The 17640-nt window shown below is 47.1% G+C and overlaps 1 protein-coding gene across 1 annotated transcript in view; it reads right to left on the reverse strand.

Annotated features, from left to right (window-relative positions):
- Positions 1 to 17640, reverse strand: part of STK10 (serine/threonine kinase 10) — an 81905-nt gene that overhangs the window by 51322 nt on the left and 12943 nt on the right. Inside the window, exon 2 of the mRNA XM_039484186.1 lies at positions 9371 to 9535. Coding sequence (XP_039340120.1) covers positions 9371 to 9535 — 165 coding nt within the window. The remainder of the gene's footprint in view (positions 1 to 9370; positions 9536 to 17640) is intronic.

Genomic DNA, 17640 nt, shown 5'->3' on the forward strand with positions numbered 1-17640 from the left:
TCCAATCACTGCTCTGGAATCAGGCATGGAGCATGCCTATGGCTACTGGGAGCTGCCATCTTTGTGAAGGGATGGGTCACTTGTCACCTCACGCCAGGGGCATGAGAACTGCAGTATCCTGTTTTTCAAAGGAACAAAGCTGCATGACTCCACTTTGTACTGAGGTCATCACAGGGAGGGATAAATGCAAAGCCTGACTGGTAATTCACGAGTCTCCCCCTTCCATCTGAGTGGCCAATCCCAGTAATTACAGCCTTTAAGATTGTGCTCTGGCCTTTAAGTACCTAACTGCAGAGTTTGCTGCTGTGGTACTTATCCGGCTGCTTCATGCAGATGAGAAACCACCTCTCCCCCTTTGTTGTGCCCTAATAGCTGGGCTCACATGCCTGGTCTGAACACCTGGGACAAAGCCTTTACTGTTGGAGGGTTCTCAACTGGAATTTGCTTCCCACACTGATCTGATATGGCTGGACTTGGCTGGCCTTCAAGGAATGGTTTAAAGGCCCCTTCACTCAAGCTTTTGCTTGACGGGAGGACGATGAAAGATTTAACAGCTGAACATTCAGGAGGAGCCTGTCAATTTCAGTTAAGATTCACCAATTTGAACAGTCCAATGTTTGTGCCTGGAAGGTGATGGGTGTAGGTGTGTTTTTAAAGGAATCACAGTTTAAGATAAGATGAATTACATCAAGCACATGTTTCTTGACATTTTACTGACACTATAGATTACAACTGAATTTTAAAAATGTTAACACGTTATGATACTATTCACTTTTTTGCACACATCTATCAGCATTTCACCGTGGAGAGCCACTAGTCGGTTTCCCTTCTGTTTCTAGTCAGCTTTGAGCTTTAGGGCATGGCTACACTTGCAGATGTAGAGCGCTGTGAGTTAAACCCACCTTCGGAGAGCACAGTAGGGAAAGCGCTGCAATCTGTCCACACTGACAGCTGCTTGCTGCGGCACTCGTAGAATGCTGCTTGCGGCACTCACAGCAGCATTGGGAGCGGTGCATTATGGGCAGCTATCCCAGCATGCAAGTGGCTGCAACGTGCTTTTCAAATGCAGGGAGTGGGGTGGAGTGTGACAGGGAGCGTGTTGTGTGTATGTGGAGGGAAAGAGTGTTTTTTGGGGGGGCTGAAAGCATGTCAGTATGCTGTTTTCTAAGTTCAGACTGCAGCAGACCCCGCCCTGTCCGCCTCTCACACAGCATTCCACAGTAATGGTTGCTTTGTCTCAGAGCCAGCTGTCAGAAACGGAGCTTTCAAAGGCCATAGCTCCATTCCTAGGCGAGTTCAAAGCAATGACAAGAGTGGCCACTTGACTTAAGGGGATTATGGGACGTTTCCAGAGGCCGATCACAGCGCAGTAACGCAACACCTCATTCACACTGATGCCCGGGCGTTGTAGCCAAGGCGCAGCAAACGTTATTCCTCTTGCTGAGGTGGAGTACCAGCAGCGCTGTAGCCGTGGAGTCAGAGTGCTCTACGTGCCTTGCCAGTGTGGACAGGTAGTGAGCTAGTGCTCCCAGGGCTCCTTTATTGCGCTGTAACTCGCAAGTGTAGCCAAGCCCTTAGATTCTCCTAAGTGATCACAGTGCTAGGATGCTTGGGTTGGAAACACAGCAGGGAAAATGTTTATTTGCATTTCTTAATTGTTTTTATGGAATATTTTTAAATCAATGGAAATATTTCCATGCTCTCAGGGCTTTGTAAAAGCACTTTTAAAAAAAGAAAAAGAAAAAGAGAGAGGAATGCTGTTAAGATCAAAGCTGCAACTTGTCACTCATCGCAGGATGGGCTCTCAGTTTGGTTTTGAGTCACTGTATCATCCCCACCTGGAAGTACCTTCATCAATTTATGTGCAAGTTTTATGTTCTTGGCATTTCATTTCATAAAATCAGTGATGGTGCAGGTAGGGAGTAACATGGCGAGATAGGATTTACCTCCATCCCATCTACAGTGCCCTCATATTTATGGGTAATGAAATTAAGTTCCCAGGCTAGCCTTCTGAAAGTGTTGTGCAGGTTTCCTTTGAGGACTGACAGGTCAGATAGAGGGATCGCTTTGTGAAAGGTGTTCACCCACAGGGCATAGTGTGTTTTTGTCTTATCATTTTCCTGTGTGAGTTCATAAAAAAAAAAGTCTCTCCGGTACAATAAAAACTGACATTCACTAGATGACCTGGATAAGGCAGAAGCACCCCACCTCAAAGATAAATATTCCTGCTGCACCTGTAACTTTAAGCTTGTCAATACCTTGGAATGTATGACTTTCTCGTCATATACCAGGTGTGGTAACAAGCATTAGAAGACTCAGTGGAACAGTGAGCCTGTGGTAGCAAAATACAAGGAGCAGATCCTCAGCTAATATAAATTGTCATGGCTCCACTGATTTCAACACCAGCTGAGGATAAGCCCCCAGGTCCAGGCAATTTCACACTGAGCAAACAAGCCAATTACTCATTTAAGCAATCTGCAGGAGCCAGTTGGTGCTACCCTGTTCCCGTCCTCAGAGTGAACTACCTGGATATCAGAGTCCAAACAAGCATCCCCCAAAAGCCAAGGACGTGCTAACGCACAACAGCCAGGCAGAGATTAACTGGATCATGTAGCAGTCACATCCGAGTTCTAGGGCATCGGTAAGTATTTAGGAACAAACAGAGCAGCTAGTGAATCCTCTGCTGTGCTTGTGCAGTGACTCTCTGGTTAGACCAAGTTTGGGGTGAATTTTAGTGACACAGATATAAGCATTGGTTGATGAGAGACCTAACAAGGGCAGGAACTGTGCAGTCTCCCCTGTGCTGCACTGAAGTTTATTTAGGGTCAATCACAGTATGAGAGCTTGGCTACACTCGAAACTTCAAAGCACTGCCGTGGCAGCGCTTTGAAGTGTGAGTGTGGTCGCAGCGCCAGCGCTGGGAGAGAACTCTCCCAGCGCTGCAGGTACTCCACCTCCCCGTGGGGATTAGCTTACAGTTTACACTGGCGCTTTACAGCGCTGTAACTTGCTGTGCTCAGGGGGGTGTTTTTTTCACCCCCCCTGAGCGAGAAACTTGCAGCGCTGTAAAGCACCAGTGTAGCCAAGGCCTAAGTGTTCAAAGCACTTTCAGAGAGGAGAAACGTTTACTACAAAAGCACAAGGCAGTGCGTAAAGCACCAATTTAGACCTGCAACGCTCCTGCTAAGTAAGATGCTAAATATTAAAACAAAACAGTATTAAATCTCCAGGGGAAAGGACCTTGTACACATGGTATCTGATGAATACACCTTTCTATGGCTCAGGCTTACTGTATAAGGGATATTTCCCTGGTATTTAAGGTTGTTACAGCTGGACTTAACATAGCAAATCTGATACTTCAGTGTCAGCTTTAAAAAAAACAAAAAAAAAACATTATTTCCAGTTAAAAGAAGTTAAAAGCCACCCAACACCTCACAGGACTCAGTATCCTGGGGCAACACGTAAAGAACTTTTTCTGATGATGCAGGATTTTCAAGAATGCTTGGTATGAACTGGTACAGAGAAAGGGAACAGAAACCTGCTGAATGCACCATCTTGGTGCCATTTGCTTTTGATAAGGATTTTTGAAGCTGGGTGTTCCCAGAGCAAAGGCCATCACTAGAAACGGATGCAACAGGACATGCTAGTGTGAAAAGGTTAATTTCTTATCCAGGACTTCAGTTCTCCTCTCTAGTTACATTAGTCTTATTTTTGCCCACACTGTCCCTCCCCAACCTCACTGCCCCCTTGGATGACTACGACAGAGTGTAGCCCAGTGTTCTTTCCCTTTGTCCCGCCCCATCAGATCTGGAATGCAGACACGGACATGATCTATTCCCGTGGGCAAGAGGACATGGGACATGTGATGGTGCCATATGGATAATTACATACGACCAGAAGTCAGGAAGCCCACACAGTGTCCATGTAATATGCACAATGATCAAAACAAACATGTTTCTCTGCCCACTGAAAATTCAAAGGGTTTTCGTGTTGGAAATGAAATAGTTGCAAGGTAATGGAATCTGTTCTCCAGCTACTTCAGTTAGGTATTTACACATACAGAAGAAGCCAACTAGGCCAATTCCATAAACTGAGCCACTAAGCCAAGCCATTCGCTAAATAAACTCTGATGGCCTACAGATGTGTGCTGGCAAAGGTAAGTTACCAGGCTGGGGTGTGAGGTTTTAGCTTTGGTCTCAGGGAAAATGTCAATGTACATGACAATGGGGGGTTTAAGTTTTGTACCACAGTTTACAGCAAAGCAGTAAAAGTATCCCACCCACAGCTTACTTCAATTAGAACCTCACACCTTATGGAAGAGCTTTGTAGACATTAATTGAAGGGGAGGGATTGCTCAGTGGTTTGACCATTGGCCTGCTGAACCTACAGTTGTGAGTTCAATCCTTGAAGGGGCCGCTTAGGGATCTGGGGCAAAAATCCGCCTGAGGATTGGTCCTGCTTTGAGCAGGGGACTAGATGACCTCCTGAGGTCTCTTCCAACCTTGATATTCTATGATAGAGGTTAAAGCAATAGGGTTTTATACAAATTACCCTAAAAACCTATTAATTTAACTTGGGTTTTTCAACCCACCTGTAAAATTCCATAGCAGGGAGATATGAATGATCCTCTATCCATTCTATAGAATGGTCCAAGAAACCTACGGGTTTCAAGCCTGGTTTTACTGAAAAATCAATGGAAAAACTCCCACTGACTTCAACTGGCCCAGGATTTCATACAGAGAGGTTCTAATTCTGTATTAACTTCACAGGACTTTTCTATACAGGATGCAAAAGGGATATATTTGTTACTGTTAAAACAGACTGTCAAGCTGTAAACCAAACCCCCTCTCTGGAGGTCAAAAGTCAGGTGCTCAGAATAAAGGCTGGTGGAGAAAACATCAGTCCAAGAGCAGTTCCACCCCCACCCCTACCCCCAAAGAGAACTCACACTTAAACAGATGGAGACATTTGAAAGTAGGAGACTGCAATCTGCTCTAAGCATTTCTACAGCTCCTAACACGTGCAGTATCTAGAAGTCAATAAGCAATGAGGAAGACAGCGCATCCAACAGCTACTATATTCTCTCCCCAAGAAGAGAAAGTTCAATAGTGCCAACCCCAAGCATTCAAAAATCATGAGGCCCGGGCCCCAGAGAGTTGTGAGATTATTTTTAATAATAGATATTGGGGGCAGGTGGTGGAGTGGGAATTGCCTTCAGGTTCCTGAGCCCATAGGCTGCACTCAGGTCACATTTGCAAGCTTTTCTCCCCAACCACAAGGGCTATAAACTTGCTTTTTAATTTGCATAAGGGTCTCCACCCTTGTTTAGTGCCCCAATTCCAACAGCTGGGCTTTAAGAAATGCACACCAAATATTGCCAGGGTTGCGATAAAAATCATGAGAGTTGGCAACACTGCAATTCTGGAAGCTTCTTGAGGCTGTTTAGAAGTAGCACAAGCTTGCTTAGCTCTTGCCCAGATCAGAAGAAAGTGAGGTGAGTCAGTAACTACTGGCACGGTGCATGGAGCACAGCATCATGGTGATGTATTACAACTTAAAATTCCTCAGCGTAGAATGTTGTAATGAGGATAACTCCATCCCATAAAGTTCACTGGGGTGTCCAAACTCAGCACTGTTTACACCTGTGGCCTGCAGCAGGCTTTCACTCTCACACTCGAGAATGCAGGGGCTTCTTGTCACTCAACTTTATATAGCTCAGGGGTTGCCAGGGACCAAAAGGAGGGTGAATATTTAGTTTAAAATGAACCTACTTCAGGGCTGGGAGCATTTCATACACTTTCCCCCGTGCAGAAGTTAGCCCCACAAACACCACACTTAGCTGCCTACCAAAAATGAGGCAAAACCCTGACCCCCAAACATGGGAATGCGAGGGCAGCGATTGGAGCTCACAGCAACACTAAAAGCAGATGCTGCTGAATCCCAGGTTTCCTCACATCTTTTCTTTATTAATTCAGGAGCACTTGCTCTATCAGCTCAGTTAACGTCTCAATACTGGGGCCAGCACTGGAACATGGACTTCAGTGTCTGTGTTACGCAGGCTGCAGCTGTAACCCACACAGCTTCGAGACAGAGATAAAATGAGTCTGCTCTACAGCCTTAGCTAACAGCCAGTCGGCTTTTAGCTCATGCGGTAAAGGCTCATGCACTAAGCTCCAGAGGTCCCAGATTCGATCCCGCCTACTGACAACCAGGGTCCGTCAGCATTACACAGCAATAAGATGCTGGGAGCGGAACGTGCCACTGACAGGGAGGCTGAGTAAGTCATGACTTCCGCACTGGCTGGGCGAAGCCCTGCAATGCCTCTACACTTGGGGCACTCCTTCATGCCACTCTCAGAACCCTGGGGAACCCCATTGCACTGCAGATAAGGCACAGCACTCAGATTTCCTTCCGCTGCAGCGTTCCAACAGGGCTTTGCTCCTGCACGGACCGTCTATGCCAAAAACTCCATAGGTTCTGCCTCTCTGGCTTCTGAACACCTCCAGGAGAAAAAGTTTTTACATAATTCTATTTAACAGAAATGTATGTTCTTAAAATAACAAAAAAACCTACCCCTATTTGGATGCAAACATTCCCCTGCAATGTTTGCAACCCAAAAGCTGCAGCCTTGTATTTGTTGCAAGAGAATCTTGGAAATGTTGTTGACTGAGGCTAGGCTCTTGGGTGGGTTTGTACTCAGGCAACTAGCCTGAGCAGCGACCACACAGCTATTTTTGGTACACTAGCTGAATCAGAGCTGGCACATGTCTATCCAAGCAGGGAATTACACCTCCTAGCTGCAGTGTAGATGTAACTAAGAGTGGAACTGCCTGGCCTTTTACTTCCTACGAGCCCAGTGAAACACAGGAGTATTTAAATGAACAGCATAAATGGTGAAAGACAAATGCCACTTGCAAATAACCAAAAATAGGACCCTAGCCACCTAACAATGGACTGAGGTATAAGAAGATTTCCCCTCATGGGAGGTTTCGATACCAGGGTATCTTGTTTCATTAGTTTCTAAAGGACTGTTTAATTTTAGTAGGTCAGCAGGCACTGACACATTACACAGCACTTTGCATAGAAAAGCAAAGCAAAGGGGAAAGGCAGAATTTCCTACAGGAAGGAAGGAAATCTTCCTACAGAGGGAGGAGGTGGGAAGAACAAGCTGATGTTTTAGAAAACAGAGGCTAACAAATAAATCAGGCTGACTAGTTAAAATGGGGGGAAGCTGAAGGAGGTAGGAATGGAGTGGGGAAGGTACAGAGCAGTGGTTTTCAAACCTTTTTTTCTGGCGACCCAGTTGAAGAAAATTGTGGATGCCCACAACCCAACAGAGCTGGGGATGAGGGGTTTGGGATGTGGGAGGGGCTCAGGGCTGGGGTAGGGGTGTGGGAGAGGGTCAGGGCTCTGGGCTGGGGGGGGGGGCAGGCCCTGGGGTGGGGATGAGGGGGTTTGGGGTGCAGGAGAGGGCTCTGGGTTTGGGGGGCTCAGGGCTCTGGGCTCTGGGCTGGCGGGGCTCAGGGCTGGGGATTGGGGCACGGGGTTACCCTGGGCAGCTCCTGGTCAGCAGTGCAGCAGGAGGGCAGAGGCAGGCTGCCTGCCTGTCCTGGCACTGCGAACCACGCTGCGCCCCGGAAGCAGCCAGCAGCAGGTCCAGCTCCTAGGCAGAGGCGCGCAAGCAGCTCTGCGCAGCTCTTGCCCACAGGTACCGCTCCCATTGGCCGGAGTGCAGAGCCAGGGCTTGGGCAGCCTAGGAGCCAGACCTGCTGCTGGACACTTCCGGGGCGCAGCTTGGTGTCAGACCAGGTAGGGACTAGCCTGCATTAGCCGGGCAGCACTGCCGGCAGGACTTTTAATGGCCCGGTCAGCAGTGCTGACCAAAGCTGCCGCAACCCAGTGCCTTACATTCTGCAACCCACTACTGGGTCGCGACTTGCAGTTTGAAAACCACTGGTATAAAGACAGACAAGTCTGGTCTCTAATCCTGAGCTTGTCGGTTTGTTTGACTTTTTGATTTCTGGCAAAGTCACAGTGTCAGCGGACTCCCTGAATTCCCTCACGAGGAGGACGTTTGCCTTTCACTTTGCTGGAAGGTTATAGGTTTATTTTGATGCTTGAACCTAAAGTGACACTTAAAACGAAGATCAGTTGCCATCTGAATGCTAGTTCTCAAGACAACGTGCAAGTCGCCTTCCCTTCAGAGTTGCAGTGCTCATGGAAAGGAGGGTTTGAGGCTCACATTTAAGAGCTCAGATGCTGCACATTTAATCTTGATTTATAGCAAGCCACAGGAGACAGGGGAGAGCGTTAGTGCTCTTCTCAGAAAGGACACTGATACATGCTGGCACAACAGGCTTCGGTCTGGGCTACATCCTAGCACACAGTCTAACGTGAAGCAAGAGACCCTGGCTTTGGCATTTCATCTCTCAGATGCCAGTGACCTTACCAGCTAGCAGAGCTCTACATTCAGATTTCAGAAGCCACTAGTTTAAGTTTAACAGTGAGGGTAATTAATCATTAAAACAACTTTCCAAGGGTCGTGGTGGATTTTCTAAATTTTTAAATCAAGATTGGATGTTTTTCCTCAAAGACATGCTCTAGTTCAAACAGGAATTAACTCAGGGAAGTCACAGGGCTTGTGCTACCAGGAGGTCAGACTAGATCAGAGTGGTCTCTTCTGGCCTATAATCTATGAATAGAGAGTCTCCAGGAATCTGTTGGGAGGCTGTGAAGATGCTTGAGGGGAAGGGCATTAAGATTGTTCGGGAACACAACATCTTGCATGTTTATGGTTTGACATTATAGCCGTGAAGGCTTCTAGGGCCACCCAGATGTAGTTGCAAGAAGGGGCAGCTGTACTGGCAGATATGATCAGAGAGGAAACAGAATACATTGGTGAAAGAGCAACATACACCCCAATTTCTGGAGCCCCATATAGGCATCCTCACTGACACATACAGCACAGTCTGAATCCAGCAGGGAAAGGGGAATCCTTCTCTAGCACCACAATCCCTTCTACCCTCCCTGCAGCCGCACGCTGAATATCAGAGGGTTTTCCTCTAACACAGGGGGAATGATTACTAAGTAGTGTATGTTGACAGAGAAGGAACGGGGGAGTCTCAGGACCTTGTCTGGGCGGTTTCTAAGCAGCTCATCCAATGAGAAGAATGAGGGAGACCTGATGACTATGAGAACAGTGTCTAGTGCACACTTTGTGCCTTGCTCACAACTGCCAGAGACTTTCAGAATGTCAGAGGCTCTACGGAGGTCGCTTTACCACGAGCCAGTGTGTTTTGTCTTCCAGCACAGCATGGAGAGAATGAAGAATGTACAAAAGAGGGGATGACATGCAGTAACAGCCTCTTACCCACAGTTTGCTGTCATGATAAAATGCTCCCAGGAGCTTGACAATGTATGGGTGATCACAGGTCGCCAAGATTTCAATCTCCACCATATAATCCTCCAGTTCCTCGTCACTCTTAGCCTCGATGACTTTTGCAGCAGCTAATGCCCCTGTCTCCTTATTCTTGGCCTGTAATGTAAAACCCACAGTAAGTACATGGACTGAAGGAAAAAACAAGATGAGGCTTTGGTGTTAACCCAGTCTCCATTCTCCCAATTCTCACCCTCAACTCCTTTAGGAAGTGCCTGCTATAAAAGTGGGGAGAACGTGCAGATGCAGCTTTGCTACACAGACCCAGGGATAGGATAACTGACGTAAGGTGACAAAAATCCCTCTTACCTTTCTCCAGTTCCTTGGTCACCGCCACTTCACTGCAGGAGGGAAGATGCTTTTCAAGAAGTCAAGAGACAAACCCATCCATGTTACCGTGAAGGAGTGGGAAGCTAAGACAGCCCCATAGCATAAGAGGTAATGGCCTGATTTTCGGAAGTCCTACGGGATCCACAAATCCCCTTGATTTTGGCAGGAACTGCAGCATTCAGCATCTCTGAAAACGTTCAGACCATAAACATTTACAAAGCAGGGCCTCCTGCTGTACAGTTCTGAACCAGCTCCAGCCGTGGAATTTCCCCACTGCCCCCTAGACATGCTTAGCATTTGCCAATGTAGCTGTGCATAATGGAGATGGGGCCCTCAGGCAGCTGTTTGGTGGGCGGTGGGGGGGAAGGAGGGCAAAGCAGAGCAGAAGTTAAATCTAACTTTCCTTGACAAGCCAGCACCTTATGTTTTATTGATCTTTGTTGCCATGGCACTTCTGGAAGCCTCAGATCAAGTTGGGGAAGACATGAGATATACTCCCTTGCCCACATCCTCAGGAAGGCTTATTTAACCAATGATAAGGGCCAGATAGACTAGAAACAGCTTTGTTTATCTCAAGCTGCACCACATCAGCTGAAGGGCTCCGGGCTCCTCCCCTTGTTCTCCTTCCCTCCCTGCTTCTTCAATCAGATCAGTGTGCAATGTAACTGAAGCAGCCAGAAATGACATTCAGATTGCAAGCTTGTCTCTCACCAACAGAAGTTGGTCCAATAAAAGATATTCCCTCACCCACCTTGTCACTCAAATTGTCATCACTCTCAGTCAAGAGAAACAAGCTCTAATCGACACTTGCATCCATTATACTGCGTGCTACCAGCGAGGGGAAATGCCAACATATGCAAATGGACAGTATGGTCTTCTCTTTCCACACAAAGGATCAGCCTCCATCACACCAGCATCTGTGATCTGAACTACCCTGCCCCCAATGCACTATTGCCTAGGGACTAAGGTATAATCCCCAAGTGACAGACAGTTCAGGGGTGCGTTGAGACAGATCTGCTACCTTTGTCCAAATGCAAGTGATTATACGATCAACTTCAGCTTTAAAGGAGGAGGGGCTGAGGAAACGGGAGTGACCACTTCCATATCGGGCCCCCAAAGAGCTATTTAAAAATCAATGTGCTGAACTCTGTTTTCTATGAAGACAATAATCATAGAACTGGAAGGGACCTTGAGAGGTCATCTAGTCCAGTTCCCCGCACTCAAGGCAGGACTAACTATTATCTAGACCATCCATGACACGTGTTTGTCCAACCTGCTCTTAAAAATCCCCAATGATGGAGATTCCACAACCTCCCTAGGAAATTTATTCCAGTGCTTAACCACTCTGACAGGAAGTTTTTCCTAATGTCCAATCTAAACCGCCCTTGCTGAAAATTAAGCCCATTGCTTCTTGCGCTATCCTCAGGAGGTTAAAAACAACAATTTTTCTCCCTCCTCCTTGTAACAACCTATTATGTCCCCTCTCAGTCTTCTCTTCTCCAGACTGAAAAAAAATAGGTTTGTTTAATCTTCCCTCACGGGTCATGTTTTCTAGACCTTTAATCATTTTTGTTGCTCTTCTCTGTATTTACTCCAATTTGTCCACATCTTTCCTGAAATGTGGCACCCAGAACTGGACACAATACTCCGGCTGAGGCCTAATCAGCGCAGAGTAGAGCAGAATTACTTCCCGTGTCTTGCTTACAACACTCCTACTAATACATCCCAGAATGAGGTTTGCTTTTTTTGCAACAGCGTTACACTGTTGACTCTCATTTAGCTTCTAATCCACTATGACCCCCAGATCCCCTTCCGCAGTATTCCTTCCTAGGCAGTCATTCCCCATTTTGTATGTGTGCAACTGATTATTCCTTCCTAAGTGAAGTACTTTGCATTTATCCTTATTGAATATCATCCTGTTTACTTCAGACCTTTTCTCCAGTTTGTCCAGATCATTTTGAATTTTAATCCTATCCTCCAAAGCATTTGCAACCCCTCCCAACTTGGTGGTATCCTCAAAACTTTGAGTGTACTCTCTATGCCTTTACCTAAACCACTGATGAAGATACTGAACAGAACCAGACCCAGAACTGATCCCTGCAGGACCCCACTCGTTATATCCTTCCAGCATGACTGTGAACCACTGATGACTACTCTCTGGGAACGATTTTCCAACCAGTTATGCACCCACCTTATAGTAGCTCCATCTAGGTTGTATTTCCCTAGTTTGTTTATGAGAAGGTCATGCGAGACAGTATCAAAAGCCTTACTAAAGTCAAGATATACCACATCTACCGCTTCCCCCCATCCACAAGGCTTGTTACCCTGTCACAGAAGGCTATCAGGTTGGTTTTACACAATTTGTTTTTGACAAATCCATGCCGACTGTTACTTATAATGAGGGAAGGGTCTGAGCAGTGGATGCATTTTAGTAACTGAAGCCACATACACACTGCTGCTCTCTAAGGAGGTTATTGACAGGGTGGTTCCTCTGTTTGCAGCCACACCGTGCCAGAAGCAGGCTGCTTGAACATCCATCCGGGAACGTTTACAGCATTATTTTTCTTATTACTTTGCCCTTCCCAAGGCCCCAGAAATAATTTAAGAGACTGAAGTCAACAAGTGGCTTGGCTAACATAATGCATTTGTTAACAGCTGACAGACATTGGTCTCCCAGCCAAGTCAACCGCTCTACAAAGGCGATGGTAACAGTGACACACCAGGCGCTTAAACATCTGCCTGACTGATGTGTCCAGTACACAGGGCACAAAGCTGGGCATAGGACGTGTGTGGGAGAGGGAGCCCGACAATGTATTTTTCTGCTCACACGCCCAATGGCAGCTCGTTCCCACTCCTTGAGACATCCATTCCTCTAGCCTTAGGTCCTCTCCTCCCCTCTCTCCTGTATTCTTCCCCCTCTCCTCCCCAGAAGCCAGTGCTCTCAGCAGCAGCTCAAAATTCTTCAGAGTCCCACCCTCCAGGGTGCAGTGTGGGGCGTCACAGATCAGGATGTTAGTCAATTTCACTTGGCTGGCAGTACATTTGCTTTGGTCTGCTCTGAATGTGAGTGTCCATAGAAAAAAGCTTCCGTATAAGGCACAGGACTGCTAGCATTCTTCACCCAAAGGGGAAGGGACTAGCTGTTGGCTCTCTCACTCAGGAAGTCACACCCTGCACAAAGACTGTTTTCACAATTTCACAGAATCAGCAGTTTGAGGGGTAGTAGAAATCTCTCTTAAGTCACCCAGTCTATTTCCCTGTCAAGGCAAGAGTTCTCCCTATGGTGCATTTCCTAGTGCTCTGTCCACTTTATTAAGTGTCCCATGTGCACTGTACGTTTACCCCTCCATCTGAACAAGCAGGGAAACTTGGTGCAGAGTATTCAAGGCAGGCAGGTAACTGCTTTCACACAAGAGTTTGGCGTGATGCATTCAGCCATGACCTGAGAGAAGGGAAAAGCCACATTTCTGTGTGTTATTGTTTGAGAGGGAAACGCTGGCAGGCTCCAATTATGATCTACCTTGTTGCTTTCTCTTTTTATGCATCTGTTTGGAAGGCCTACACAGAGAGCTTAGAAAAGGATTAGTTCCCAGCATAAACAGAGTAGGTCCAGCTGAATCAGTCTCTCTCAATATATGGTTGTATCATCTAAACCGAGTAAGTGGCCTGGCAGAGGATAAAAGAATGGAGAGGAAACTGCATGAAGCGTAGAAGAAAGTAAAGTCGTCTCTCTCCCCAAACTGGACATATTTGCACTCTAGCGGTTTTAGAAGAATCCGGCACTTGCTGACCCAAGTACACCCTAAGAGGATGAAGTCCTAATGGAAATGGGGTCACCACCTACATGTAAAACTAGCTTGAGCTTGGAACAATTACAAGGGCGCCTCTCATTTTTTCCTCTGAAGTTTTAAAGAATGAATTACCACCAGGACACTGAAAAGCAACGGGCGGGTAAGTGGACCGGCGGGAGACACCGGAAAGTGCTGCCTTCCAAATAGAGTTATTTCAAAAGAATGGACAATAATGACTGTACGGAGCAAGAATAAATCCCCCCCTAGAGCCTCTGTGTGCGTTAGAGGCTGGTGGAGATCTGGGAGAGGAAGTATGTGCTGTGAGAAAAGGTGTGGCTTCCCTTTGTGGTTACAACACAACACATGCACTTCCCCTCTGATCAAGGCCAGTCAGACTCAACATCCTCCAGTGCCCCAATGCACTTGAGAAGCACCCAGAGGCTCTGCACTCAGCTGTCCTCAGCAATGGCATCGTTTATAGCTACTGTCCTTGAACTCCAGACAGGTTCTCCTGGCAAGAGGGGACATGGATCACCGTGACTCACATCCAATCTATTTTACTGATGAGCCTGAACCAAACTCCCCAAACTTTGAAGGGTCCTCTTAGTTCAGATCCAAGGCAAGAGAGTCCAGCTGCATCTCTAATACCATTGCCTCTCCTCCATGCTGGGGGCGAGGCACCTTCCAGCCCTACATTTCTAGGAGTCTGCTGAATAACCTTCTCTGGTGCATGCATGGTCTCATGTGTTACACGTCTCGCATCAAAATACTGGGTCCTGTCCACCTCTCCCCCACTCCATGCATTTGCTTTCTAGGGCTTTCCACCCTCATGAACCCAAATCCTCTTCTCTCCCCACTCCAAGATGGAAGCCAGAGTGCATTTAGAGGACTGTACTAGTCATTTTAGAAGCACCAGAAAGCCCCACCAGTCAGCATTCAGAGCATCATGCAAGTCAAACATTCATTTTCATGTGCAGCAGCCCATTTACAGTATAAATCTCAGAGTAGAAGGTAAGCATTCAGCAGGTGTGAAGGGAAGCCTGCTTGCAAAAGGAGGGAGGATGTTTTTCCACAGACTACTCCAGGGAGCTGTATCTGCAGTGCAGTTGCCATCCCTCAGCAGCACTGCTGATTTCTGCAATTAGTTCAGCGAACAGAGTTTCACTTGTGCAGGGAGCCAGAAGCCCCAGATGGAAGGCCCTGCCTTCCTGCCAGGTTTTTCTCTCTCTCTCTCTTTTTTGAAGAGGGCCACCAGATAAAGCCTCCTTTTGGCAGGCACTTAGAAGGTGCATTTGTAGCACGGCATCCCCTCTAATTTCCGATTTGCACTGAGGTGCCATATGCAGTGCACGGAGCAGCGAGGGGTGGGGAAGGGACCCCTGCCCTCTCCTAGGTGCTTAGTTACCAAGCCCACCCCAGTCCCCCATCCCCTGGCCTGTATTCCACAGCAAGGGGCCTTTGCTCTGATGCAGTGAATAGGAATTCTCGGGAAGTTCCGAATTTTTTTAAAGGGATATTATTGATGTAAATATGATATTTACTACCATAGCAAGGAACACGAGCCATTGCACTAGCGTAATTTTATACTGAAAATTAAAAATGAGGAGGCAGAACGCTGCACTGAAAATGCAGACCCACACTGCAGAAGCTGCAGGGATCTAGCCAAAAGCTTTGACTCTGAAGCACAATTCTCCCCCCAAGGAATGGGTTCTATGGCAGATTCCACCGCCCTGCTGGTCATACTAGGCATGGTGACACATCCCACTGGCAGAAAGAGAGAGTGCTCAGAGCACCCGCGTTCTGACCCAAGGGGAAAAACCTCAGAGCATGGGCACAATAGCCCAACGGACAAGACTGGCCAAGGCACTACCAGAAACTTGCTAGCAGAGACCTACAGGACACCCTTGCTAGAGAGACTTCAACCACGTTAAAATGTTTCTTAGAAGCTTGACAGCACTGAAGAGTTGGAGATTCGGCAGATTTGAGCAGGAGGTGTGTTCCCAGCTTGACCACTACCTGTGTGTGAAGTCTGGGCAAGCCACTTCCCTCTCTGCCTCAGTTTGCCCAACAGTAAAAAGACTGCAAGGCCTCATGAAATCAGGGCTTGCAAAGCAGCTCGAAGCCCCCAGAGGAACAGTCTCCATTCCAGTGAGGGGTGTTACTATGACTAACAGGCTGAGTAACAACAGAGCAACCCCCTGTTACAGTCTCCCTCTGGGTATGAGGGATTCTTATTCAGAAAACAGGATGTTTTAGGAAACTATATGCTTATGTATCCATTTAGATTGAATACTTAATGCAGTCCTTGTGTGGGCTGGAAACTCCTCAGGGCAGGGACGTCTCCCCTGGCTTGTATCTAGCCAGACCCAGTCAGCAAGAATGGACTAGCACACAATGGCCTAAGACTCAAAGTGCACAGCCCTATTAAACAGATTAAACAGACACAATTAAGGGGCACAGGCTAAGGGGCTGTTGGAGCCAGATGGGCCAGCTGCAGGTTTTTAATTGCAGTGTAGACATACCCAATGAGACTTTAAGGCTGTCCCCAATTGGGTTAACAGCACCGGAACTGCTAGCTTTCCAACCAGGCGTTATACTTTAGGCAGCACTGAAGCAGTTACATTTTTGACCTTCTCCCCATTAATGGAAGTAGGAGACTACTGGTATCAGTTCAGAGACGATGAGGCTGGAGCTGCTCAGCAGCAGAGACAGAAAGAGCAGAGCCCTCTCTCCTCCATTGCCTGCAGGCCAGCTGGGACAGAGGAGGCAGATTTACTGAACACTGCTAGAGGAAGTTACGAAGTGACATTTCAGAGGAAGTATCAGAGGGGTAGCCGTGTTAGTCTGGTTCTGTAGAAGCAGCAAAGAATTTCAGAGGAAGTCTGCATAAGAGCAGATAACTTTCTGGCCAGTAGTCAGAGCACCTGCTGCTCCCATTTCAAACCCAGCGAACCAGTGACTCAAGAAAGGGAATCTGTATGTCGAAACCAGCACTGCCCTGTGGGCCCATTGCTATGAATAAGCGGCACTTACACCACACTTTTCAGAGGGTCTCAAAGCGCTTCACAAAAGGACACTAATTCCCCACGCTTTCTAGGGGGAAACTGAGGCACAGAGATTTACCCAAGACCACACAGGCCAGTAGCAGAGCTGGAAACTGAATTCAGGTTTCTGGACTGGGAGTCTAACCCCTATGCACTGAATTGCCTTCCCCAAGTGACTGCACTGGAGAGGCCAAATCCAAATCTGCTACAGTCAGGTGAGTTTTCTTCTACAGAGCTCCACGTATTCACTCCAGATCTGAATTTGGCAGTAGGTCCTCCTACTACATGAGCTGTAGCAAAATGTGCTATAGCATACACCTCAGAATTACACTATACATAAGCCACACTTACAATCCCACTACAGGTTTGGAATTTAAGGGAACTGTTTCCAGTTATGTTTATAAGACTATTTTGCACTTATACCATCCCCCTGTATCCTTGAAGTTAGAGCTACTATTACCTGCCAACTTCATCCATACTGTGCTGAATGACACATCTACATCTACATCTACACAGTCTGACAGCTGTATCATGTAAACTCAACCCACCCACCCAACCTAGAAAGCAGCTTTCAGGATGCCAGATACATGCAGACCATACACCAGACTTGGGCTGTGGTCTGGTATGCAGCATTTCTGTAACTTATGGCTGGCCATTTCCCTGAACTCTGCTTGCTGGAGTTTTGCTAGGCATGACATAATACAAGATGGACATAGATTGGTTTCACTCTATCTGGAAGTAAGTGGGTCACATGCTTGCACTGCTATCCATGGAACTACAATTCAGATTTACAAGACAGGCCATTGATAATTTAAACTTTCAAGCCAGCTTCTGATCTCAATTGCCATGTAATAGATCAGAATCTGCCCCACAGATACTGAGAGGAAGAGTGTGTGTGTGTGGGGAGGGGGAAAATCACATGAAGGTAGACTGAAAACCAGACTAACAATTATATTTAAGGAATCTGTGTCCTTCTAAGTTTCTGACCTTGGAGCCAGGACAATATTCCTAATAGCAATGAGAACGCACATCTCCAGGC

Source organism: Mauremys reevesii, linkage group 8, assembly GCF_016161935.1.
Source record: "Mauremys reevesii isolate NIE-2019 linkage group 8, ASM1616193v1, whole genome shotgun sequence".
Taxonomy (NCBI): Eukaryota; Metazoa; Chordata; order Testudines; family Geoemydidae; genus Mauremys; species Mauremys reevesii.